Source organism: Daphnia pulex, chromosome 4, assembly GCF_021134715.1.
Source record: "Daphnia pulex isolate KAP4 chromosome 4, ASM2113471v1".
In the NCBI taxonomy this organism is placed as follows: domain Eukaryota; kingdom Metazoa; phylum Arthropoda; class Branchiopoda; order Diplostraca; family Daphniidae; genus Daphnia; species Daphnia pulex.
The window spans coordinates 843622-869558 of record NC_060020.1 but is presented as its reverse complement, the minus strand read 5'-3'; the positions used below and the strand labels follow the sequence as shown (position 1 = coordinate 869558).

The 25937-nt window shown below is 43.2% G+C and overlaps 1 protein-coding gene across 1 annotated transcript; it reads right to left on the bottom strand.

Annotated features, from left to right (window-relative positions):
* On the bottom strand, positions 1-24421 carry LOC124192604. The gene is made up of 5 exons (XM_046585999.1): positions 23615-24421; positions 12472-12635; positions 5569-5779; positions 2382-2798; positions 1-1409 (listed from the first exon to the last, which is right to left on the bottom strand). Exons 1-5 carry the CDS (start codon positions 23688-23690, stop codon positions 1267-1269), a joined length of 1011 nt encoding a protein of 336 aa, XP_046441955.1. The 5' UTR covers positions 23691-24421; the 3' UTR covers positions 1-1266.
* Between the last annotated feature and the right edge of the window lie 1516 nt (positions 24422-25937).

The following is a 25937-nucleotide window of genomic DNA, read 5'->3' as shown; positions in this document are numbered from 1 at the left end:
TTCGAGACGATATCAGACATATGTATTTTCAAAATAAAAAATTAACAAACGAAAAAATCCAAGTGCCAAAACACACCAATGTGTCTTTTTTGTTGTTTTTTTTTTCTTCCACTGGTTCTTCCACTCCGTCCACCACAATCAAGACGGAGAAGAACAACCGTTACAAATGTGGGTCTCACCAATGTGGCATCTAAACGTCTACATCAGGAAATATGATATCATCGTTCAAATTAACGTATATATATATAATATTATCATCATCAGTCCTTTTTTTTTTGTTGGTGTTGTTCTTGTTCTCATGTCGAATCCGTCATCTCACTCTAGAATGTATAAATACGACCTTCATCAATTTTAATTCTAGCCGTTTCGACGCACATGCATACTCGATGGGGAGAACCAGCAGAGGGTATAGCATACAAATTTTGATCCATTCTTAAATTTCAATTTTCGACATATTTGATTGTGTTATGATGGGGCGAGCGAATGAAGAGGAGGGACAACAGGAGGGATCGGGGGGGGGGGGGGAATAAGTTGGATTATTCGATAATATACTGTAAGGAATGTAACTGCTGTGTAAACACACACACACACCCACCCACACATACATCCACAACATGCAACTGTACAACATTGTATAAGGGGATCATCATTGTGTCTAGCGTCAGTGTGTATATATTTTTATGTGTGTGTTCCAGTAGAAATTTTTTTTTTTATTTAGAAATATATATAGAAGAGAGAGTCAAGGAAGGAAAAGCTGTGTTACATGATAATTCTTGATTGTTGTAATTTGGTATACAAAAGAAAGAGATCAGCGTCCTTCGAGGACTCTAATAAAATATAAGTGAGGAGGGTTAAATCAAGGTGATTTGGTTTAGCTTCATATCCTACTTCTTATATCTATTTTTAGTCTTTAGTTCGCCATTACGCATAAGTTTCTTGCAAAAAACTTTGATTAACAAATGTCACCTTTCTTCCTTCCTTCCTATAGTATACCTTTACTGGAGAAGAAAAAGAAAAGTGGGAGATTATGTATATGTATATAGGAGATGAGAGTATACATATAGCTGGGAAAGTGTGTGTACTAGGGCACGTTTTGGGGGCAGAGAGAATATAATTTGTACAATAGAGATGGGAGAGAGAGAAACAAAACTCTCCCAGTCAGCGATGATGAAAGAGGTCCGAAACCAGAAGTTACAAATTATCGGATAGATTTCCCGAAAAAAAAAATGAGAAAAATTTAAAAATAAACGAAATCCCATGGCGAAACTACCGCAATTGTCGATTCCACGACAGGTATCGATGCAACAAAAGCAATAGGGTTGCAAGTAGCACGTAGTGTTGAAATCGGGCGCCTGGTTGCGTGCGTGATATGCCTCCATGACCATGTTGCATTGCAGCCGGATGTTCACCTAGAACAAAAAGAGAATACAAATAAAAATAGAAAGAAAAGAAAATGGTAAAAAACACAAAGCTCAAGAAAGAAAAAGAAAAAAAAATATGAAAAAGTCAATTGAAAAGTAAGACCGACACGTTGGGATTCAATCAAAATATAGCGCCCGCGCGACAATAGCACGATATCGTGTGTGTGTGTGTATTGTGCTGCCTGTCCTTAAACCCTATAGAGGAGAATCAATAACTTCCCATCTGTAATCCCCCAGCCCGGCTAAAGGGAGAAGGGGATATATATCCTGTATATGCGTTTCTCCCGCTCTACTACGAAAACTGTCACGATTTTCTTAGATTCCCAGTTTTGTTTAGCTTATTTCCCGACGTTCGCTACAGCTCTACTTCTGTTTCTTTGCACGTTATTGTGGCAGCCTATATATATGCAAGCTCTCACGTTCCATCAACTCACGCCCTTCCCACCCGGTCTTTCCAGCCATATGTTCTAACCGGAGAGCACGGCCTCGCGTTCAATCTAAACTTTACAAAAGAAGCTAGACAGAGAGAAAGCCCGAACTGACTTGTACGAGTCATCGCATATATATAAACAGCGTCAGCAATGCATTCGATCGTGAATCACGACCAGAAGTAGCTCGACTTTGAGGAAGGTGGGTGGGCTCGCTGGATTGGATGAGTGGGTGTGTCGGAACTATAGTATCAGAACACACCAGCAGGTTTCAACTAAGCACCGCGGGACGGTATATGGACTATACCAACCTTAAACGGACCCCCCTTCGTACAGACATATAGCTTAAAATAAGTTGTGTTTGTGTACAATAAGTCGATCAACTGTTTCTCTTCCGGGAAGAAATTTTTGGCCAACGAATTGTCAAGTTGCGTGACGAGAGGACGCGACAAGGCGAGCGCGCCACTACGCTACTCCGTATACTCGTCATATATTTCTCATAATGAATGGATAAATGAAATTGTTGACATACCGTTCAGAACATGGACGACGATGCTGGCTGGCTCGGCGCCGGCTGGAATGCAGGTGTAGTTGCCGGAATCTCCAGCAACGGCATTGCGTATGAGGAGCAGATTCTCCAGCCCTTGTTGACTCGTTTCAATCGTAACTTTTCTTCCCGACAGCGACGTCATGATGGAAGATTTACCAAAGAAACTCGTCTGCTGCTTGTTGTTGTTCTGGTGTTGTTGCTGTTGCTGCTGCTGCTGCTGGCCATGTCCCTGGAACAGCTGATGACCATCGTTGCCACCGGTGCTGAAGATCTGTAGCCCCTTGTACCAGGTGAAATGTGTCGGCGGCTCGGGCATGTCCTTGGCGACGCAAGACAAGCTGATGTCGCTCCCGCTCCGAATGTACATCTCCGGACTGCCGTGGATGTAGGCTTGTGAAACTGGAATATGACACAACGGTATTGATTTATCCATCAAGTGAACGGGAATTGCAATAACATTTTGATGCTAATCGAATGATGAGGACACGCTGGCTGACGAGTGGACGAGATTGGGTTGCTCAAATGACCAGCTTTATATATATAGGGCCGCCGCCCCTGGATTCGACCGAGAATTCCGTTGAATCCGCGCGCGTAAGCTCCCGAAATTCAGTTACATTCTTTGCATAATTCGAGTCGAGTTGCAGCAGCTCTGTTGTATTGCTGCTGCTGCTGCTTCTTTCTTCTTGTATTGCCTCAATTACTCGCGAGCTTGAAAAAATACCAGCGATAGAGAGAGAGAGAGCTACTCTATACGAGCGCCGGTCTACACATATAAGTACGCTGCTCACGGTGGTCCCTAATAGAGACAACCCAAACCTTGCCCGAGTGTATCCCACGTATAGTTCTATGCTGCTGTGTACGGGCGGTCGATGGGCGACGATACATAAGTTCATCATTTCCCAGTTGGACTCCCCGCACGTCCCACCGGCAAATGCCCCGTTCCTTGTTGTACTCTGCACTATACCCACCACCATTGCTTGTATTATGTCATTACGATTTGCTTCACAACTAATGGCGATAGACACACAACACAGTACCCGTACTAATGCACCGCTAAAAGTATGTTGTCACACACACACACATGCGCCCATTTTTCTTCATTTACATTATTTAACTTTAACTATCGCGGGACAGGGCCGCAGCTCACGCCAGGAAAAAAAAAGCTTCCTCCTCTTGGCATGTGTGTACGTCGATTCTCTGCGGGATAATATCGATTTGAGATGAGGCGATAGATCTAAAAAGAGAAGCGCCAGCTAATTCTTATCATAAATAAATAAATTCTAACGAGGCAATTCTTGTAACGTGCTTGACAGACATTTATTCCCTCCCCCCTTTTCTTTGTTATTCTTACTGTAACTCTGATAACCAAATAAGTTGACGATAGACTCGCACAAGCGCCGTAGTTATTGGCGTCCGTTTAGTTTGGCTCGTAGGCGTGCATCACGTCGGTGGAGGATTTTTGGAACCGTCCCATTAATGATGTAAATCTGTCACCTATCGAATTGGGTTGCCGGCTATAGTCGATTGCTGCTGCATGTCATTGTCTCTTATTTATTCGGCGATGTTGCGGTCGGAGCATTCAAAGAGGAAGAATGACATTTGTCTTCAACGGCCGATCGATACAGAAAATCGTTATAGCCCTCATTAGCGGAGAAAAGCGACGTTTATTTATACCATTGAGCCTGCTGCCTGCATTACTTGAGATACAACAATTCTGACCCGTCGCGTTTTGTTGATGAATGACGCAGAAGCGAAAACAAAAACTCTACTGGACAAATGTCTGTCTGTGGAAATATTTATTTTTCTCCTTCTACGTTTTTGTATATATAGGCTGAATAAAATAACGAGGAAGAGGAAACCCTCAATGCAACTGTTGTTATTCATCCAAGTTTTGAGTCTAACATAGCACTGAGCTCTGCGATCCAATTAAAACGATACCCTCCAGAGCGAGAAAGAGAGAGAGAGATAGAGTAAAAGGATACTACTGTACAGTATACATACACGGATATAGGACTCTCGCCTCCGTGTTCATAATGCACGTCATAGTTCAAAGTTGCTGTGGAATACGCATGTGAGCCGGTGGCGATGCTGTCAGGGCCCAGCAGCCGCCCAAACTATACACAGCACACGATGAGTCTAACTACTAGACGAGATATGCCCTGTGCATTCCCCAACTCTCGTTTTTCCATCAAACTATAATGTTTAATATTCTGGCGGGTATCCGTTGTACGCCAACTAATAATAGTAAACAGGGGAGTCTACAATGATGGACAACGGGCCGATTGTCTATGCCGAAACAGACGCAACAGTGGCGTTGCAAATTTCGTTCCAGAAAAACTCAATAAAACAAAAATTCAATAATTTTGTTTTTCAAAAAAAAAAATCCAAAAATCAATTTCTAGTCCTCAATCTGTTTAAAAAACCTGTAAATTGTTCAGAGTGTTTGAGTTACTTCATCAACGAAAACCACCAAGTGACTTGTTCAATGGATGATGTTGTAAGACAAGAAAACTCTGATGCCTGAATTGATGCCATCATCAATTGTATTCTTAAGTTTTCTTCTAATTCGACCACGATGACCTCAACCTAGCCCCTGACAAGAAAAAAAAAGCTGTCTGTGTCTGCCTCTGCTAGTTTTTATAATACAAAATAATTTGCACTCGGGTTTACATAATTAAGAAAAACATACCTGTCAAAATAGTAAGACGTCCATTGTTTAGTGCAGAAACTATCTCCTTCTATGCTTTATCTTTGATTTCTAGTATTTTATTACGCTCTCAAAATAATAAAAACAGAAAATGCTTAATTGTCGTCTGCTCAGATGGCCAGATAGCCCGGTTTTGCATTTGCCAAATTGCGAAAATTAGTCGGAAATCGACTAAATTTTTTTTTAATTATTATTATCGAGTTTTTTATTGAATTTATCTTAAAAACAAATATTCAATAAAAATAACTGAGTAAAAACTAAATAAAAACTAGATATTGGCAAAACTAGATTTGCAACGCTGGGCGACCGATAATTTTAGATAACAATTAACAATACGAGGGAGCGGCCGAATGAATCTCGTCAAAATCGTTCGATTCTATTCGAGGAAGGAAGTATCTAACAGTCGACAGGCATCTTTTAAAAACGTGGACGGACAACAGACAGCCAAGGGGGTGTACTCACCAACAACTTTTAAGCGAACGGCTTTGCTGATTTTGGGTTCGGAGCTAACTTGGCATTCATAGAGTCCAGCGTCGCGCAGCTGAACCGAACGGATCCGCAACGTCCACAAGTCTCCCGTGGCTGATTTGATGACAGAGAAACGGGCGTCGTTCGTGTAGGTGACTTGACCGAAAGTCAGAATGTGTAAATCTCTTTTCCGTATCCAAGAAACCTGATGGAATATATACAAAAGACGGAATATATATATATAGCTGTGCACAGCAGTCAACACATACGCGTACCTAATAAAACACACACACACACATCCACCGTATACATATATTTTTATAAAGCTGAACTGTTATACATGATTGTATATGTACAATATATTTGATGATTTACCTTTTGTGAGAGTTACCCAACATCAGAATATATAAGAAGAAGAGAGGGAGGGAAAAAAGCGTCGTCCAACTTTTTTTCGGCTAACTATATTTTGTCAGTGCAAAGCAGAGCGCACCATGCATTCGATATGATCTCGGTGGCAGAGAGACAAAAGTATATATAGACGGTATAATAGTATAGCTACACAAAAGCTATACGGTAGTAATATAGATAGATCCGGCGGGTTTGTGTCTGGCCATATGTTTCTTCTGGTTGCTAAGCGAGCGGCTGCTGATGACGATCAACTGATAAAGGATCTCATTTATTATTTAGGTGCCTATCTTATAGTAGGCTGATGTATAGTTTACGTCAAGCTGGAAATATAGTTTGGCGCATGAACACAATTAAAACCAATCCCGTCAACTGCCTGAACTGGAAATGCTCAGGGCTCACGTCATCATCATCATCTATGCATTTCTCAATTTGAAACTCTGCAGTGTCTATACGAAATAGATGTGATGTGCCATCACGGCGGAGTTTTCCGACGAGTCAACAAGTTCGGGAATCAAGCAGCAGACGTTTCCCCTATATATACACACACACAAGTCCATCAGTTCCTTCTTCTTTTATATACACTCCTCACACTCAGCTTTTTTTTTTTTTGTTTAGACGTCGTCGTTCGACATTTGGCCAGAGATGCTTACTATGCAAATAGCCGGGTTGGAGCGTGAAATGAGTTATGCAAATACGCACTCTTATAGAATTTCCACCGACTGCCTTGGCTGCTCCATTTTGATTTTTCCTTTTTTACTATGGTGCCCCTCTTGTTTTTTCAAAGGGAAAACGGTAGCTGCAGACGTCGTTTTTTACGATTATTTTATTTTTGAAGATTATTCGATTTAATTCGCTTTATATAGTGCCCTCCCCTCCCGATGAAGTACGTACGCACAGCAGCCACTTTGGGGGTCCCTTTTGGCCCTTGCCAATATTCACGTCATCTTTTCTTTTCGAAATGGCCGTCGCAGTCGCCGACTGATTGCGGTTGTGGATTTGTGGTCACGGAGCCACGCCAAGAGAGAATGGGATGAGTGGATGACAGCATCAGCTCATCGGGACGAGAGAGCGGCGGCCTGATGCGCTCGCTGGCACCGTCTGCAGTATAGCCTCGCTCCGGCAATGAATTATAGATCAAACCAATCGCACTGTAAAAAAATTTGCCGGCTTTCCGCGCGCTCTCGCGTCCTGCTGCGCCTATTTGCTTCCAGATCCTCTCGTTAAAGTGTCGCCGTGATGAGCTCCGGCTATTTTATTCACTTTTGGTTGGGTTTGGCGGTAGTAGAAACTCTCTCTCTATATCCCTCTTTTTTTTTATTGTTATCTTCTTCTATATAGAATATGTAGTACGTAGTTTATTTCCCCATTTTTTTTCCCTTCTATACTTTTCTCTCTCTTTCCTTTTCAGCCTCCGTCGTACTATATATCTTTGATATTCTCTCAGTCGTGCAACGGTCGCCTGTGCGTGTGTAGAAAAGAGATTATCGATCGACGGAGGACGTCGTGATGGATGAAATGGAATACGTAATAACGCCCAGAAAAGAAAAAGAGAGCAGAGAGAGAGATAGAGAGAGTGAATGAGTGATGGAGAGAGAAAAGAACATGATGGCAATCCTGCGGCCAATATTATCGAATGATTATCATAGATAGAGAGAGTCTATACTCGAGGCTATCTCCAACCCACGTCTAGATACCCCTCCGCCGAATTATATGCACACGAGCTATATAGGGAAGCATAGGAAGAACTAAGGAAAACATTTGCGAATAATAAAAAAAGACTTGGATTGCTTTCCTATATAGCCCCCGCGTATAAAACTGTGGGGCTTTCGTGACACGACTCTACAAAAATCGGGAAAAAAAACTGATTGCACTTGTTGCCCCGCCCTGGAAAAGAGACTCTGCTGGGTATAAGTCTTTTGGTTTCCTACATAATACATTGGTCGCCTTGGTCCAGCGGTTTAAATTTTCATCAACTCTTGGGTGCTGTGTGTATAGTAGCCTATATCGCTGGTTGGACAGCGATATATGTCCGCCTGGGTGGTCGTCAATAATAGTTCTAGGATTTCCATCATCGCAACCCCGCCGCGTGATTCGTACCGCACGGAATTTCCGCTCTCCTGAACCTATTTTTCCTCTCTTCTTTCTCTGTCAACCGCAAAAAGGCAACGTGACCGTTTCGCTGGCCTCTTCACCGGCGTCTTTTCTTTTGCTTCAAGAGGGGGGAATAAAAAAACATTCGACCGCCTTTAGATATAAAATATCAGCACAGCACTGACTCCCTCTTCTTCAGTACACGGAACATTTTTCTCCGTAAGTGGATCGTCTTTCTCATCATTTCCCCCGCCACCCCCTCTTACATAAATTATACCACCCAGCATGTATACCGTTATACGGTCTTTTTTGTGTTATTATTAGGGGCTTTTTCGGGATGTTGTTGTTATTATTGTGATCAATTTCTCCCTTTTCAGTCGTTGACGTGATATCATTCCGGCGATGACGGTTCCCTTTCTTGTAACTCATTTGTTTTCTTCCCCCATGTACACTATACCATGTGTGTATTTTGATTTCCTCTATTATTCCTTTTTTTTTACTTTAACATTGTTTTACACTTCTTTGTGTAAATATGCTGTTGCTGCTTTCTCCGCGCTTGCAGCCAGCCAATGCCTTTCGATCCGTGCCATAAAGGAATGAAACCTTTAGACATATTCTTTTTCTATGGAAACGCGCAGACATGATATGTGTGTCTCTGTTATACCCCCCTGCCATCTCCGCCGCGGCGTATATGGCCGTGAGTTTGTTTGCCTATGCAGTCAAAAGAAAAAAGAAGAAAAAGAAAAAAATGATTGAAAAGAACTTTTTTTCTGGAGCAGAATAAGACGAATAAGAGTGACTTTTCTTCGTCCGATTTCGCCTTGTAACAACAACGAAGCGGATCAATTTCCAACACAAAGTCAACTTTTTTTTCTTTCCCGGAGATTTGCCTATATAGATCTTTTTATTTCGAGTCCATCCCATTAGCGGAATATATGGTAGTCTAGAGAAAAGTTCGGATGACGTTTTCTTGGAATCCAATCCCCCTCCTTTTTTTTTGTTCTTGTTATTATCAATAGAGCCCGTGGACAAAAGCGCTGTTATGGCGTAATAACGATTTGGTTTTGGTGGTGTTCACCAGTTCATTGGGTCAAAGGCTTTGATCAGCGGAGGATATTTAGCCAAACTTTTGATTCCATTCCTCGACACTCGTCGTCGCTGTAATAAATGAATCTTTTTCAACACGACTGATAAGATGTGATTGCAATTCACACAGTAGGTATATACATCAAAGTTCAAATTGAGCCTATATATATGTATGACATCAATGCACACGTAACCACAGATTACTCGACGATCCGAGAAAGTTTTGGACGGATTCGTCGCGTTGGATCACATATCTATATCCCTGGCACACGTAATTGAAGTCGCCAAACAACTTGTTTCTTTGACATCAACTTATAAATGTACCGGAACTATGTGAATATATCCAGGCAAAAGTTGATGGGGAAATAAATTAAGAAATAGAAAAAGCAAACAAGATTACAGGTTCAATAAGAAACTATACGGAAGACCGAAGTCCCTTTGGTGACTAATTTATTATGCTTCAATTGCATCTATATTTACGCATAGGCTTATTATGCATGCATGCGTGTACATCCCATAAAAAGCGGTGAAAAAAAAATAGTTTAAGTTTAGTGATGTTATTTTTTATGCTCAGTTTCCGCATATTGCTGATGGCTGTATAGGTATCGAATATCGATTTTATAAAGTATATTTTCAATGCTTGATGGACAGAGATTAGAAGAACGAATCACCAAAAAAGGCGACATAGTTCGTTTTCCATTTATACAAGGGGTACGGAGTCCACCCAATAGGAATAGACTGAGGGGTCAATGGGTTAACATAGTACATATTCTCTATTCCCCCCTATTTCGTTTCTTGAATATGAAATGAGATTAAAAATGACGTTACGAGGGCTATATACAAGAAACCTATCAAAGATTATCGGCCTCGTATGTGTGGAAATTGAAATAAGGCTAATCATTTCGCCAATTCTATGAAACTTTCTTGTATAAGGATCACGGGGTTCACACGGTTTTCACTTTCAATTGCAAAGCTTCCTGCTAAAGGTTTTGAGGACACGGATACGTAATTCTCAATTTTATTATAGCGCAGTATATTATTATATTGCGCTTATTCCTTTGCTATAAGTCGCCTTATTCGATTGGTTTTCCTTTGCCATCTTATATGTATATCTGACGGGCCTACGATTAATACTGTTTTGGCATTCAATTCCAATTTTTGAATTTAATCATTCATCAGCAGTTGCTAGATGAAACTGACATGTTCCAAATATACACCGGCCAGTAAGTTATTCTCTTTGACATCTGAGAGTTCACTCATTCCTTGACATTTCCCATTTCCCAGAGGACAGTCTATCCCACAGAAACTGCAATTTGAATGTGTTTTTTTTTTAAGTAGTAAATAGAAAAAGGGCTATTTTGAGGTTGGAGCGGATATCGATTGGAGGCTCACGATTGATGTCCGTTCTGTATAAGACGTGATAGAAAAAAAAATCGAGGGGGAGTATATAGAGAGTATAAGCTTTAGCTGGAATCGTCACCCAATATCGTCCACTTTTTTCTCCCCCGCATCACCCGTTAGCCGCTCTCTCTCTCACCAACTTCAACTTTCTTTTCTGGTCTTTTTTTTTTCTTCCCGGAGTACTCTTTTTGCACTCGCCAAGTGTGAGGAAAAGACGAGAGAGCAGCACATATACAGACTAAAGTGTGATGTCTATATAGTGTGTGAGAAAAGCCACTCGGTCGATCGGCGGCTTATCTGTGGCCTGCTTTGCGGCGCATCATCCCATTCTTTGTCGCCCAATTTTCTTTCTTCTTCTTCTTCTTGTTTTGTTTTGTGTTCCGTCGTCTTCTTCTTAACGCGGCGTATATACTTATTGGCTGCTGCTGCTGTTCACTCATCAATCAATACTACGTAGAGCTTTTTGATTGTTTGACTGCTGGCTGGCTCTCTTGGTACGTAGGCTATAAGAGAAAAAGTGCCTGACATAGATCTCTGGAGATTTTCAGCTGGCCGGATCTCCACGCCCAAATCAAAACGAGAGAAATAAGAAAAGAAGCTTATTCTGGCTATTTTCACCCGCTGTATATATATATCTATATACCTTGTGCTGCTGCTGTGCGTGCCTGTGTGATGTGGCGGACAATTAGTTTCACGATGACGAGTTTCTTTTCTCTTGTCCTTATATAATAAGCCACTATAACCCTGTACTTATTGTCCTCCTTCGACTATCAAACGACTTCAACTTAACTCCTCAATTTCCTCCTTTTGTCATTTTTCTTTCTAGCTCGTCTCCAGTCTAGTTCCTTTATTCTTTCCCGGTGCGATCTAAAGATTATAGTCCGTCGCATTCGTTCCTTCGTTCCTCCCTTCTTTTGCGCCCTGGAGATATAGTCACTTGACGTCGAGTCGTTTGGAAATGGTTGCAAATCAGAGGGAAAGTGATCCGTCTTGAGAATGACAAAGAAGATGACATCAGCAGTAGCCGCAGCAGCAGTAGCAGCACTCTCCAGCGAGGACAATGCCAAAAACGACTTTGTAATACCAAATGAAATAACACGCGCACAGCGCAGCAAGGATTTTGACATATTGTATACGTATATAACCATACCGCAAAATCGTCCTCCCGGAAAATAGTACATATAGGAAACGAGTGCCGCATATCGGAGCTATTCGTGGCTATTCGCCTACTACTATACCATTTCCGACGTCGCCCATCTAATAGATTGCCAGGAAAGGAACAAAAGAAATATGTATTCTATCCGTTTAGATACGCCCACATCCGTACGGAATATGGGCACGTAGTACAGTGTACACTAGATGTATACCTTAACATATATATACCAGACAAAAGTGACATTTGACAGATCTCTTTCGATTTTCAACCAGAAAGAGAGAGAAAGAGAATATAGAAAAAAATAGTTTGACTATATTGAATCAGTGTGTCCGGGGTCCCGATTTCCTTGAATATCGTCGTGCATGTGCACGTACATATATATATAGTCTATGTAACTTTGTAGGGAATTCTATACTGTGTGCCCTTAGCCGGAAAAAAATAAGGCAGCAACATAACTATGACGAAGGTTGGCCTTTATGTATACTTGGGTCAATAAATCTCTATTACAGCGAGACTGGAGGACAGATTTCAAACGGAATAGTGTGTGTGTGATATGCTGCATGTATATAGACATTCGAGTTGCAGATATTATGTAACTACGTTGCAATAATGTGGGAGTTGCTGGGAGAATATATATGGTGCTGTGTGCTGGAGGGGAGAGGAAAGCGGCTAAAGTGATGGCCGGGGTGTAGTATATGTATGGGAAGTCCGCGAGTGGTGGGATTATTTGCATTTTTCAGGATGACATCACTAACCTTGCGATCCCCGAGCTGACGAACGCGGCAAGCCAAATAGGCTGTGGATCCAACGGAAACGACGACTGATTCCGGTCCCGTGTCGAAGGAAGGTCCGACCAAAGCCCCGTCCCACGGTACATCCGCCACAACCGACTGCGCTTCGCTCTTGGCCGATATCGATCCTGTGTTTTATATTTTTCCATATAGACAAACAAACAGAAAAAAAAAATTAAACATTTTGGATAATGAAAACAAGTCAAAAAGTCAACAGCAAGTTCTTATATTCATCAGGAGCCATGGGGAAGTGAGTCAAAAGAAAACCTTTCGACGTGATTGAGTGTGTAAATGATAATGTTGACATAATGCGCTTCGCCGCTGTCTCCGGTCCACCATTACCAAGAAAAACGAAGTCGACATTTTCAAGCTCTCTCCTCTCTCTCTTGGCAGTTGTATCTATATGTATGTGTATGTTGTATATATACGCGCGCGGGGCGATATATCCGCGCACCCAGCTGCGGTCATTTACGACTCACATGACAAGAAACGAGTCTTTGATGTCGGCCAAAACACGTCCTGTATCCTAGATGGACTCTTGCGGTACATTACGCAGAGTGACGACACGTTTGGTCCCCCCCAGTCTAAAAGATGATGGTCAAAGACTTTGGCCTTGCCGTCCCATTTGGTTCGGCGCTGGCCAGCAAAAAGAAATAAGGACAGCACATGACCTCATTTCTCTATATACAGTGTGGTCTTCTGCCACCAATGGCAACTGCAATGTGTAGGCAGGGGTCGGAGGTAGAACTTATTGCTGGAATACGTAATAACGGCGGGCGCGCTGGCAACAAATTGAGACATGCAATGTTGACGCGCACACAACTCTACGTCATGATGTGTGTATCTAACGTAAGCCGCGCGGTGACAATCATCTTTTATATAGGACCAAGAAAATAATGTGTCAAAAGGTGCTGCTGGGCCTCTCCGCCCACGTTGCTGTGTGGCAGAGTGTGATGCTGATAGCGGCGCGGTTATAAGAATAGCACATCATCTCCATTCGGTAACATTTATACCGTAAAACTCCCCCCCCCCCCCCAAAAAAAAAGTTGTTGTTGTTGTTGTGTTTTGCCAGAGCGAATCTTTCAGCTGCTATATATAAGACATCACCTTGTCCTGCCAGCACCTTTCTTATATTCTCTATATCTTCCCAGCAGGTGTGATATAGAATGAGGGTTTTTATAGCTTTTCATCACACATCCTGCGCACTGGAGAGATCGTAATATTTTTGATAGGATTGACTTCAATCTTAAAATAACAAATATAGTTTTCCAGGAAAAAAATATAACCTTTCGGCAGAATGAGTTCTGAGCGCGTGATTGTGTGTGTGTGTGCGCTGTATACTGGCGTCGGCGCAGTGTTTTCATTGGAATGTGATTGAATGTAAATAGACGAATGTATAAAAACCAAGCGCGTCAAAAAGAAAACAAAATAAAGGTTCAAACTATTTCTCGGTTGAATCTAGCCGGAAAGGATTTTTCCCATTGAAATTTTATATATTGATACGCGATCTAAAGCAGGCCGTGCATATATGTATATAGGTCTAAGCTATCTCTCTCTACACATTCATTCTCTACAGCTCGATTGCTGAACTGGGATGTAGGCTATATAGCAGCGGCGGCGGCGGCGGATCGACGCTCCAACGCGGTGGAACAATATCAAAGCTGGAAATTGTTTTGTTGCCGTGCTCCCAATATTGAAACACGTGATTGATCCTTTGACTATTCCCTTCGCTCGTTTCTATGTGTTGCTGCAGGATCAGCAGGGCGAATAGATCGTGTGTGTGGGAGCCGGGCGCGCGCGTGTCGACGATAATGCAACATCCTATACCTCCCCTTCGTCTATTCGCTCGTGTGGATTTTCGTGACTTTGGGCTGGGCAAATCCACACCAGCTCCACCAGCAAATAGCTAGGACACACTATATCACCTAGCGGGCGCCCGGCCGATGAACGTGATGACGTCCACCAAGTAAAAAAAATAAAAGAAAATAAATAAATAAATAATAAAAAAATAAAATAAAATGATAAAATAAAAAAGAGCTTGGTGAGCTGGCTGCTTGTATTAGAGGGCCGGTTGAAAATCGTGTGCCGAGCTCTCTCGGACACAATCCATCAGGATTCCACGGCGAACCGATTCACTCTAGATCTCTCGAGTCTCGACGGGACTGGGAGATTATTCTCTCTACTGCCGCCGCTGCTGCTGCTGTTGGCTCTTGCCTTTTTTTTCCTTTGGGTGACGGTGGGCGTAGTCTCTTGTGTCGGCAATTGTAGGCAAACGGGAGGAGGGAAAGAGGGCGGGAGCGACGGCTGCTGGAAGAGATGGAGCATCATCCGCCTTAGATATATTTCCTTTCTCCTTTTATATATCTCTCGAGCATGTCACGATCCCACGGCTCCATCCTTCTCTTCCATTTGACGAAAAATCCTCCTTCTCCTTCTCTCTCATCTATCTCTCCTCTTTGCGTTCAAGTTGACCGTGTGCGGCGTGGATTTCCTCCTTTTTTCTTTCTCTCTCTTCTTTCCTTATTCTTTTTGAACGTCTCTGACTTATTCGGGGCGTCACAGTCGACATGGTCCTGGCGGTCAGGGACCTTCAGGTTCTCGTGTGCCATCACTGATGGGCGCGTCTAGTTCGAGTTTCCCTCTCATTTCCTTTCTATTTGATCCCAGCCAGTCGCTGTTGTTGTATAGTGTCTCTGCTGAGGCTCCCAGTAGGACTATATAGACTGCTTGGGCCATATGGCGTCTGTAGTGAGACAGAAGTCTAGTAGTACACTGGGCTCTCGTCCGTCCGCCCGATAGTCTACACGGAGACCGCCGCCGCTGATGCGGCAACTATTGTTAGACAATGGGCTATAGCAGGCCCATAGTTCCGTCACGTTCAACATCTCTTTGACAAGTAATGGTAATGGGCTTCTCTGCTTTCGCCCCCGCCAGTGCATATGTACATCAGCATCAACTGGAAAATCGTGGCAAGAGAATGCCTGTCTACGCAATAATCAAAATAAAAGGCTAGTCAGTGGCCTATAGATGTTCTTGTGTATATGCAGTACTACCGTACAGTCTAGAGAATAATATTCTTTGTTCAGTCACAATCTCCTTTTTTGTGTAAAGGGACTGCGCATTGGCCGCAAGGATTTCTTTCTTTTTCATGCCGGATTTCGTCTATTCTCTCTCTCTCTCTGAGTTACAAAACACGCACGGCAAATATGGAAACTCTGCGAGTTCGTAGTACATATCAGATACTATATACATGTGTAGGCCTATACATATACTGGGGTATATAATGGCGCGGGGCTGCTGGCCTACTAGCTGCCCGACCTCTCTCCAACCCTAAGAGTCCGTTTGATCCACTTAGGAAAAGAAAGTTCTATAGCTATATCCTTCTTATTCGTTCCTCGGCGCCCGCCGGGGCTTCGTTTCTGACCGGGTTTGAATTGTTTGATTCCCGCTTCCAGCAGCTGTGCTGTGCTTGTGATCCAGCTCTATGCTGCTGTGTTGTTTGCCTCTATTCTCTGTTCTTTTTTCCTTTTTTTTTTCTTTGATTTCTTTCGGTCCGGATCTCTTTCCGTCTGGATGCCGCTCGCGTGTTTTGCATATTTGAACGAACCTTGTCCGCGCGCCCTGCCGTGGATGACAAAGAGAAGATGAGAAGAGACCCCGGCGCAGCATCACTCGTTTCTCCTTTGATTCAGGAATTCAGGTGGAAAGTTGCACCCAAAAGGCCCTAAACAATTCTGAGATCTTCCCACGCTCATTCGAGCTCTCTTTTGTGTGTTGTCTATATACGTTTTGTTGTCTGGGCAGCAAAAGCAAAGCGATCCGGGGAAAATCAAGGCAAACGAGTCCGAAATTTTCCCGAATTCATTTAACGGGAAAAAATAAAAACAAACAGAAGTTGACGAAAAAAATATACAAAGAGAATGTGTGTCTCGAGCGTTATTATTTATATGAGCGCCAAAGTCTACTGTGGTATGAATGTCGGTCTGATTGCGTACCTATACACTTCCTCTCATGGGGCCTCGTAAGTTAAAGACTCTGTTCTCTCATAGCTCGCCATGGAACAGCACAGCAGCAGCAGCCAGTGGTATATAGTCCTGGCCTTTGCCAGCAGCTTTTCGCCTACGCTCTTTCCCGGCTCTTTCATCATTATCAATTAGTTGGAAAACCAGCTTGTCCGTGTCCTATAGCTTTCTGCGAACCACCACAAGGGAAGTCAAAAGACCGGATAAGGCGGGGCTGAAATGATTATACAAGTGGGTGGGAGAGCCCCGGATTGCGCCAGAGGCTGTGTTTAGAGATGGTTAATCATCATTTTCTTGGGCCAGTTAGCAATAAAGCTATAAGAATCATCTCGCCTATGTATTTATTTATACATATCGCGTTAACGTCATTTTCTCCCTTTGGTTATGTGGCCAAGTTAATCAATAGGGAACCAGATCGGCGCCCAACAACATGGCCTCTCTACATCCGCCCTATATATCCTGTCTACGCATCTACCACAAGACTCCGTACCGATAGACCCTCAAAGGTATATACACTGTGCAAACACCACCGTCTAGACGAACAATTTCTGTGTAGGCTATGTGTTGCGGTGACAACAGACACGGCGGGGATGAAGGTGTATACCAACAACGCTCCTAGGAAATGAGATCCTGTGGCCGCTTTGCTTCATTACAGACACCCTTGCTGATGCGATAGGTTGTACAGCAGTTGCAACTGTTCCGGCAGCGCGCATGCCTAAGTCACCTGACACCGCCATCAAGTCGGCCGTCGTCGCTGGGCTCTTGTTTGGCTCTTTTTTTCTTCTTCTTCTTCTCTGCTGCTGTGCTGCAATTGAATTCCGGATGGAAATGTCTGACTATAATATATATACTATCTATCTAGCGGCGGCTCACGTACTCCAAGTTGAGAGATGTTTCCAAAGTCTTATGGACTTTTTCCCTTATTCTCTTCTTCTCGCTGCACACTCAATGAGAGGCTTGATTGGAAATTGGATTCCGTCTGCTGCTCTCCCATGGAAGCATCGTATATAGGGCAGCAGCTGGACAAAGAAGCGAGTCCGGCAGGAGAGAAAAAAAGTGGAAGGAAAAGACCGCGGGAAAAATAATAAAAAAAGAAACACATCAAGTGATCCTTCCCAATTTTCTAGCTTCAAACTTTTGGGCTCTGCTCTTCTCTCCCGACATCAAAGTTGGCTCAAAGAAGAAGGTAATATTATCATATAGATTTATTTAAGTGTGTGTTTTTTTCTTCTTCTTTTCCTTCCTGTGTATTCTCCCAGTGGCCTATTAAGTATCTTTTTTTCTTCCTTTGCGTTTCATTTAGATATTCCGTTGGCTATTTCTTGTTTTTCTAATGAACATTTTTTTATTTTTCCACGGAAAAACAAAACAAACAAGGCCGAGTCTCACACAACTCCCACGTGGCTGAATCATCAAATAATCGTGAACCTCTGCATGTTTAGAGAGATTGGGGGGGGGGGTGACTTGCGAGGATTTCATGTTGCTGGAGATGCGATGTCAGAGTGTAGTACTACGTATATCCTAGCCTTCAACGACTAAATTGAATTAGCTCCATTTTCAGACTTTGAAGTCGTCGATTTTACTATACCAAGAGCCCCCCTCTCTCTCCATCCGGCTGTCTCCCCTTTGGCCCTGTCCAGTGAATCCCATTCGTTTCTATATATCCGCCATGACATCGGCAGACAGTTCTCAGTATCAGTTGGGCATTATACATATAGAAAATATACACAGAGTCAAATAAGCTACTATAACAGAGAAAACGGGGAATTCAAAGTTGTTGTTGCTGCTGCTGCAGAGATCTGGATCTCCGCAAGTTTGACTTTTGGTTTCCAATCGAATCCCCAAAGTCCTCATCCTATATCTCAAAAGAAGGAATAAGGCTCACACTGCGCTGTTGGGCCGGATCGCCTATATATACGCGGATGGGATGACGTCCAGCACACGCACATATACCGTCATTTCAACGGTATCAATTCTAGATGGAGGATAGAGACAACCCAACCGGATTTTCATTCTATATCGACTTGGCAGACGAAATATAAATAACCAATAAAAGGGCGCAAGGACTTATTCTCATCTAATATCAATTCGTCGTCTATATAGGTCGAAAGCCGCTTTTATTTTCTGCTTTTCCCGTCATCATCAGGCTCCTGCTGCTGGCCTTTCGCGAGTGAGTTTGGAGCCCAGCAGGAGCTAGGAGCTAGCACCCTTGGGTCTACCCATCACGCCCAATATACGGGCGCGTATTACGTGATGCAGGTTTTGTTTTGTCTTGGGTCTATCTCCCGTTCCTCGGCTCCGTCAAGGTTTCACTTCCTCGAACTGCTGATGCGTTGCCGCTTGCCGCTTGCTGCAGAGAAAAGAGACTAAGGAGAATATCAATGTTGTCAGGGGGCCGTCAGCCTCCTTCACTTTCCACGGCACAAAGAAAGAGAGAGAGAAATAGTTATAGAGAGACCTTTCGCCGTGTATGCAAATCAAGCGAGGGAAGGAAAAGAAAAGAGCCAACGTATCTAAAAAAATAAAGAAAAAGAGAAATCCCATTTCCGATCCGTCTTTTTTTTGCTTGAAATACTCCGGCACAAGATCTATGGCATTTCCAACCTCGCGCGCATTTTTCAAGTGGCTGTGCGTTTCCGATCGCGGCGCGCCCACCCGCCCAGTTATTTGTATACGATTTGTGGCTATAAGGAGAGAGAGAGGCTAATAATCGATCGCTCCGCTCGACTTTTAGACGAGAAATAGCTCGCGAGACTCGTCTATATTATAGGAGAGAGGGAGCGCGCTCGCCTATATAGCTGTATATATGTGTAACACTCGGCTGTAGCTATTTACACTAGCTCAATTCTAAGCCATTCTTCTTCTCCGCTGCGCTATTCTCTCCCCGTGATTGAATTAGCTAATTATTTAGCGCACGACTGCGGGCGGGAGAGAGAGAGAGAGGGGGACGGACGGGAGTTGGCTGGGCTGCCGAGGGGTTCCGCCAGGGAATCCATTTCCTTTTTTTTTTATTTTTTAAAAACAAAACAGAAACCCAATGACGACGAGGAAACAAGAAGGAAATGGAGAAAAGAAAAAGGAACTTTGCCCTTTTATTTTTCCCTCCCGACATTTGAAATTTGATTTTCTTATTTTCGCCGCTGATGAAGTGCGTGACCCAATGTCTAATATCACCGGGAGTTTCCATCATCGCTGGTCGACGCTAATTTACTCCGATCCAGTGCACTCGTACTTAGTGCACTGTGCATGAACACTATAAACAAAAAACCTGCGTTTATATACATAGGTACCTAGACGTGGAAGCTTAGACTAATCACACGTCTTTGCAGCAGTTAGATTTTGGCGAGTCCAACCGAAACTCTCGTCAGTTGCTTTTATTTTTTGGAGTTCTTCAAATTCAAAGCCTCAAAGGTGTTGCATAATTCTAAATACTATAGTACAGTATTTACTTCAACACGGCAGCAGTCCCTCAACGTGAAAGCTACATATAGCCCGCAGCCAGAACAGAGAGAAGTCGAAAAAGTGATTTCTCTAGACTCTATAATATAATTCAGTTGTTTTTTAAAAGGATCTAACACAGTTAGCATTTAGCATTAAATAAGCTTCCTTTCGTGACTGTGCAATAGATAAGAGGCAGCAGCAGCAGCTCCAATATATTGAGTAATAATACACAATTACACACAGCGCAGGCATCAGCGCTGATGGCATCACCCCCTGAACTATACGAAGAGCAAAGCAGCGGTTGGTGGAGGGGGGACTTTATTCCACTTTCGGATGGACTAATTATCTATTGATCCTCTTTTCTTTTCCATTTTCTGCAAGGGGGGGTCAGAGGAGGAGGATGAGCATTGGGAAATTCCTGAACGCGGCAGCTGACGTACACGGAGGAGCACCTTATTATATATATAAATATATAGACATCGAGTATTAGCCAGGAGGGAAAAATGAATCAAGGCCGCGCTCTGCCGAACCTTTTCCATGTTATCCGCGCGGTATATATTGCCCAAGAGCATGTAATTTTTTTTAAAGATTTCGTTACTTTCGTTTTTTTTCCCGTTTGTTAAATTTATGTTTAACGCCGCTCTTTGACAAGAAAAGTGAAAAAAAGGAGCGTTCCTATCTTGCATCATATATCCTCGCAGCCGCGCTGAGCGGGATTTCAAGCTCTCAATATATCTAGACTACTTCCCTCCCACGTCTATTTAGCCAACAGCGAAACCGGTTATTACACACAAACACATAGACACATCCATCCCGTATATATATATAAGCATTAATAGGAATTAGCCGGGATAACATTGGCAAAGCTCACCGATGGTGAGCGTTTCAAGTAATGCGGCATGAATGTCGCTCTCCCAGCATGCAAACACACATATACATATACTAAACGTATATAGCTATATTAACGTAACAGTGCTGTATTGCGTAAAAACTTATTGCGGTGTGGCAGAGGCCAGCCCAAACAGCTAGCTCTCCGTTAAAACTGTGCAAAATGAGTCTCGATCGCTGTTGTTGGATATATATAGTCTAAAACAAAACTAATCAATCTAGTAGACAAACAACAGTGTCCGTCGCGGCGATGAAACTCTGGTCCCCATCGCTAAAAACATTTCCCCGTTCGCTTCTCTAGGAGATCGGAGAGAGACAGTGCTGCCGGTCTGATCTGACATGATGTATGTATCGATTGAGGGAGGGGGGTGGCGTCGTCCTTATATATATATATGACAGCAGTTTTTTCCCTTCCAAAGTCGCTCGATGATGTGAACACAACGAGCTTTTTTCGAGCTATACGACGCGGAGGAGGAGTCTTGGTAGAGCAGTAGGACGTCCGTCAATTAATAAGCAGCTGTCTATTTTTCTGCACACACATAGTATTACTGATGTTGCCATCTCTACCTCAGCTCTTTCCTTTCTTCTTTATTTCTCCCTTTTTTTCTATTTCTTCCCCGAAAGAAAACCAACGATGACAGCAGCACGGACAGGTCTTCTTCTTCTTTTCTTATCTCGTTCGACTCTCATTTTTTGTTTTCACTTCGTCATTTTCTGGCAGATCCTGGATGGCGGATCGAATTGTGCTGTGTTGCTGTTATGTGTGCTGCAGCACAGCGACGAACGAAAAACTGTTTGCTTCTTCTTTTTTTTATTTTCCTATAGACAGCATCGGGACGGCCGGGACTATTTCGCACGAAGCGGATCATAAGATTCAAGGGCTTGACGTCATCCGATTGCACTTGAGTCTTTTCTTTTTATTTTTTTTTTTTTCAAACAAAACAAATCTATTCCTTGCTGCTGCACTTTTTCCTTTTATTAAACGCAAGTTGACTTTTTCTCCACGGCGCAAGATATATAATCAAGCTCGGGCAAACTATAACTTATTTAGCCCGTATATTAATATATAGTACCTTCATCATTTAGAAAATAAATAATTGGCTCCTCCTACTCCGCTTTTGCTCCTTATAAGTCTGACTGGGCAGTCAAAAGGACAAAGTATTTAAGTGCTTCAAATTCGGCCTTTAAAAGGAAAAATAAAAATAAAAAAGGATGATATATATACAAATATGCCGGCATAACATGTTTTTTCCATCTTGTCCCAATTTTTTCTTTTCGATTTCGTCTCTCCACAGAGCCTTTGATGTTCTTTTTCCTGTGACGCAAAAGGGGATTGACTGGGGACAAGAAAAATGAGCACCATCATAGTATTCTTCCTGTGTCTGCTGCCTCGGTTGGTGAATAAGAATGGGAAATCTATTGTTATATCCAAGATGCCCGGTGTACGTAGTCTATAGGCTACCCGCTGCAGTAAAGACACACTATGTCTAACTATACATAATGCCAGCGTATATATATTATACCCTCTATATACAGCACGCTCTACGATCCTGTCCGGAGCCAATAAAAACCGGACTGGATTTGCTTAACAGTCGAGACGGAAGTTTCTCTCTGATGACGATGATGATTATAAAAGTCTTGGGCCATATCTGTATGTATAACGACGTTAGCCCGTCATAATCGTCTTGTTTTCGCCATCACATCTCCGCTACTCCTATCCGTCGTATATGTGTATCCGCCTGCTGGCTTTGCCCTGTTTGCTGCTGATGCCTTATATCCTTTATCATTGTCATCTGGTGCGCATCACGACACCAAATCTCTCTCTCTCTCTCGTTGGTCCGTTGTCGTGTACAGCCTCACCTTTTCGCCGTAATGACCATCAGCCAAATATACGTTTACTTCTTTTTCTATTTTTTTTTTCTTATTTTATTATGTTGACAACATCGAATCAGACACGCTGGATGTGTCTTTCATTAAAATGGTAAAAAGGGCAACACGCGCGGCAACAGCAACGCGCGCCCACCTCCGGGGAAAGGCGGGCGTATAAAATCTCCCGGGCAACAACAACAACGAGACTCAGGCCGCCTGGCACTTTCAATTACAATGTCAATATTCAGTAGCAGCACTGTCAAAAAACGGAGATGGCAAAAAGGGAGGGGCAGCAGCAGGGTAAGCAAATAAAAAATTCGTTTGAAAAAGAGTTGTGTGTGCGCTGTGCCGCACAGCACAGAAAAAGAAAAGGAAATAAAGTTGGACGACTCGAGCGCACAAAACTGAATCGAGCCATATCAAGTCTGATGTGTATATGATTCGCATAAGGGGAAAAAAAAAGTCTTATAAGGTGAGCAGCATATTCTTATTTCATCAACATCATCAGCAGAGTAGTAATGCGCCTTTTTCTTATTGCATTTTCGCGAGTAGGAGCAGAAGAAGAAGAAGATCAAGTTTCGTGGAAGGCTGGCTGGCTGGCTGGCTGGAGAGAGATGGGAATGATCCATTGATCTCGGCATTGATCTTCGCTCGAGCGATAATCATTCGATTTGAAAAAGTGGAAATTTTTTTACTCCCCACCAAAAAAGAAGAAGAAGAAGCGGATTGAAAATGTGGAATATTCTATAAGGGAAGAGAAAAGAAAAAAGAGACGATTGTGGCTTGCTACACTTTGAGTACAAATACGGAGCCCTATATATAAGCCTATATAACCGGCACACAGCACGAGTCTGAGAGGGAATATTATAGCAATATGGGCGACTTACCGACTGATGGGGCGCCCCAAATCCAGCTGGAAACGATCACTATTCCGACCATCTCCAAATACTTGAATCCCGACATTTTATTTTTAATTTTCTGTAATTTTTTAATTTGCCAAAAGATGAATGGATTTCCCTTAGTCAAAGGGAGATGAGGAAAATTCAAGTTTCTTTCCCGTCTTGACTACGCGATGGCAATCGGCAACTGATGGCAACGAGTGCAATTGAAAAATCAAAACACAAATCTATAAAAACAGTTTTGAGTTTTCCGCACAACAAACACAATAAGTGGGCGACACGATTTTCCTGCCCGTCAGACAGCAGCAGGGCGAGGAGCGACGACGTTGCTCCCGCTGCGATCGAGATGACGTCGAACGGCCGAAGTTGGACGACCAGTCCCGACCCGACGAGCCATTCAAGCGGACACACGTGTTATTGAGGAAGGAATAATATAATCTCAAAGTGGTCGTAGAATAATAACACGCGTCGAGTTCACGAGCCAAAATGAGTCTTGCACCGCAATTTGACGACTGTCACAACTTGGAAAGTCACACACACACATCAAAATAAAAACGACCAATAACTTTTTTTTCTTTTCTTTTTGGATGCACGCTGGACTATATCGTCGCCAAAGAGAAGAAATAAATCTCGAAAAAAGATCTGGGTTGATGGACACACACAGCGAGTCTAACAGTGTCGATCTAGAGACGAGTCACGAAGGACGTGGGAAATAACGGTATTGTTAGACTATGGCCAGCGTGTATATCCTCACTGCGTCGCGGGTGAAAGCAAACTGGGCGGCCCGACTGGGACTCACTGCGTTCAATATCAAAATGCTGCCACCAGCGGGACGAGAGAGTGGGAGCTGTGAGGGCGCTCCTGTTCCGCCCAGGACGCGGCGGGGAGAACCACGTATACGGTAGACAAGGAGGAAATGTATTATTTTCTCTCTCTCCGCCCGGTATAGACACACAACAGAGTCTACACGGGCATCAGAGACTTTTTCATTGTGCAAAGAAAAACTATACAAGATGCTAGATCGCCTATAGAATACTTGGCTGAAGACGAAGCTGTCTGTTTTGTTTGATTTAGACGGCCTAAAAGTGCGCATGTGCTTGGTTGGTCTGAATCAGGAAGATATATTCTACAGGCAGCGATTTTATTTCTGGATTGTTTGTTTTTTTTCGGTTTGGTTCCGGCAGCGGTGGGTCATGTTGTTCATCCGCCATTCACGGAATACGCACCCAAGTCATTATGAGAGTCACCTATATAGCTATAGCCTCTCTGCTCCACTCTGCTTCTGGTCTGCTTCTATGGTCTTAATCATTTCACGTGTCCTTTAATGATTGAAACTAGCGCTCGACGCCAGTTGAGAAGGACGATACAGCTTTTGAATGGCGGCAAGCCCTTTGGCTGAGTGGCCACCTAATAAACAATTGACAAATGCTTTGCAATTAACACCCGGGCAGCAGCAGCAGCAGCCAGCAGCAGTCGCCGACTATATCTAATACGGACACAGCACAATAAGAGAGAGAGAAATATATAGCACATGTATATAAGAGAGGGAAAGAGTATTATATCGGGCGACTTTGACTCCCTCTCGAGAGGAATAAGATGCGATCCATACAATATTTATATTATGGCAGCGCATTGAAATCGTGAGGTGGAAGAGATTTAGTAGCAGGCGGGGGGAGATGTGCGGCAGACGCGTGCAATCCGTCATATTCGTGTTGCACCCCATACATAAGCCATCTTGCTCACATTGGCCTAGCGGTCACGGCCCAATATACCGCCAGACAAGGAGGAGAAGTTGCGCAAATAAATGCAAAAAAAAATAGACAAGACAAGGCCCAAAAAAAAAATAAAAAAATAAAAGATGAAGTGAAGGATATAAGAGAGAAGAAGGCCAAACTTGTCCAGCATAGACAGAATACAATCCCTTTATATAATACTTACTTAGTCTTGTGATCGCTGCCTCGCGTCCTTATATACATTCGATGGGAATAAAAACGGGGGAAAGGCCAGCAGCATGTCTGATGTACGCTCTCGGGACGCAGGAGCATCTCAGCCCAAACAGCAGACCCCCCGACTCATCATCATCGGCCAGCAGAGGAACACAGTCCATTCTTAATGAAGACGCATCGGACCCAACTCAAGTGTACAACATAGTCAGGAGCCCTGGCCGTGAGTCTCTCTCTCTAATAATATACGTAGACGTTGAAAGCCCCAGCAGCAGCAGCCAATGAAAGCGGAAGAAGAAGAACACACCGTCATGCACTTTTGTTCTTTTTCTCTTCCACATCCGAGCTTCTTCTTCTTCTTCTTTTTG

Coding starts and splice junctions, on each gene's coding strand:
- LOC124192604 (XM_046585999.1), bottom strand. CDS start 23,690: ATGTCGGGATTCAAGTATTTGGAGATGGTCGGAATAGTGATCGTTTCC. Junction 12,636..23,614: donor TTGGGGCGCCCCATCAGTCG/GTAAGTCGCCCA, acceptor TATAAAACACAG/GATCGATATCGGCCAAGAGC. Junction 2,799..5,568: donor CGTTCGCTTAAAAGTTGTTG/GTGAGTACACCC, acceptor GTCATATTCCAG/TTTCACAAGCCTACATCCAC.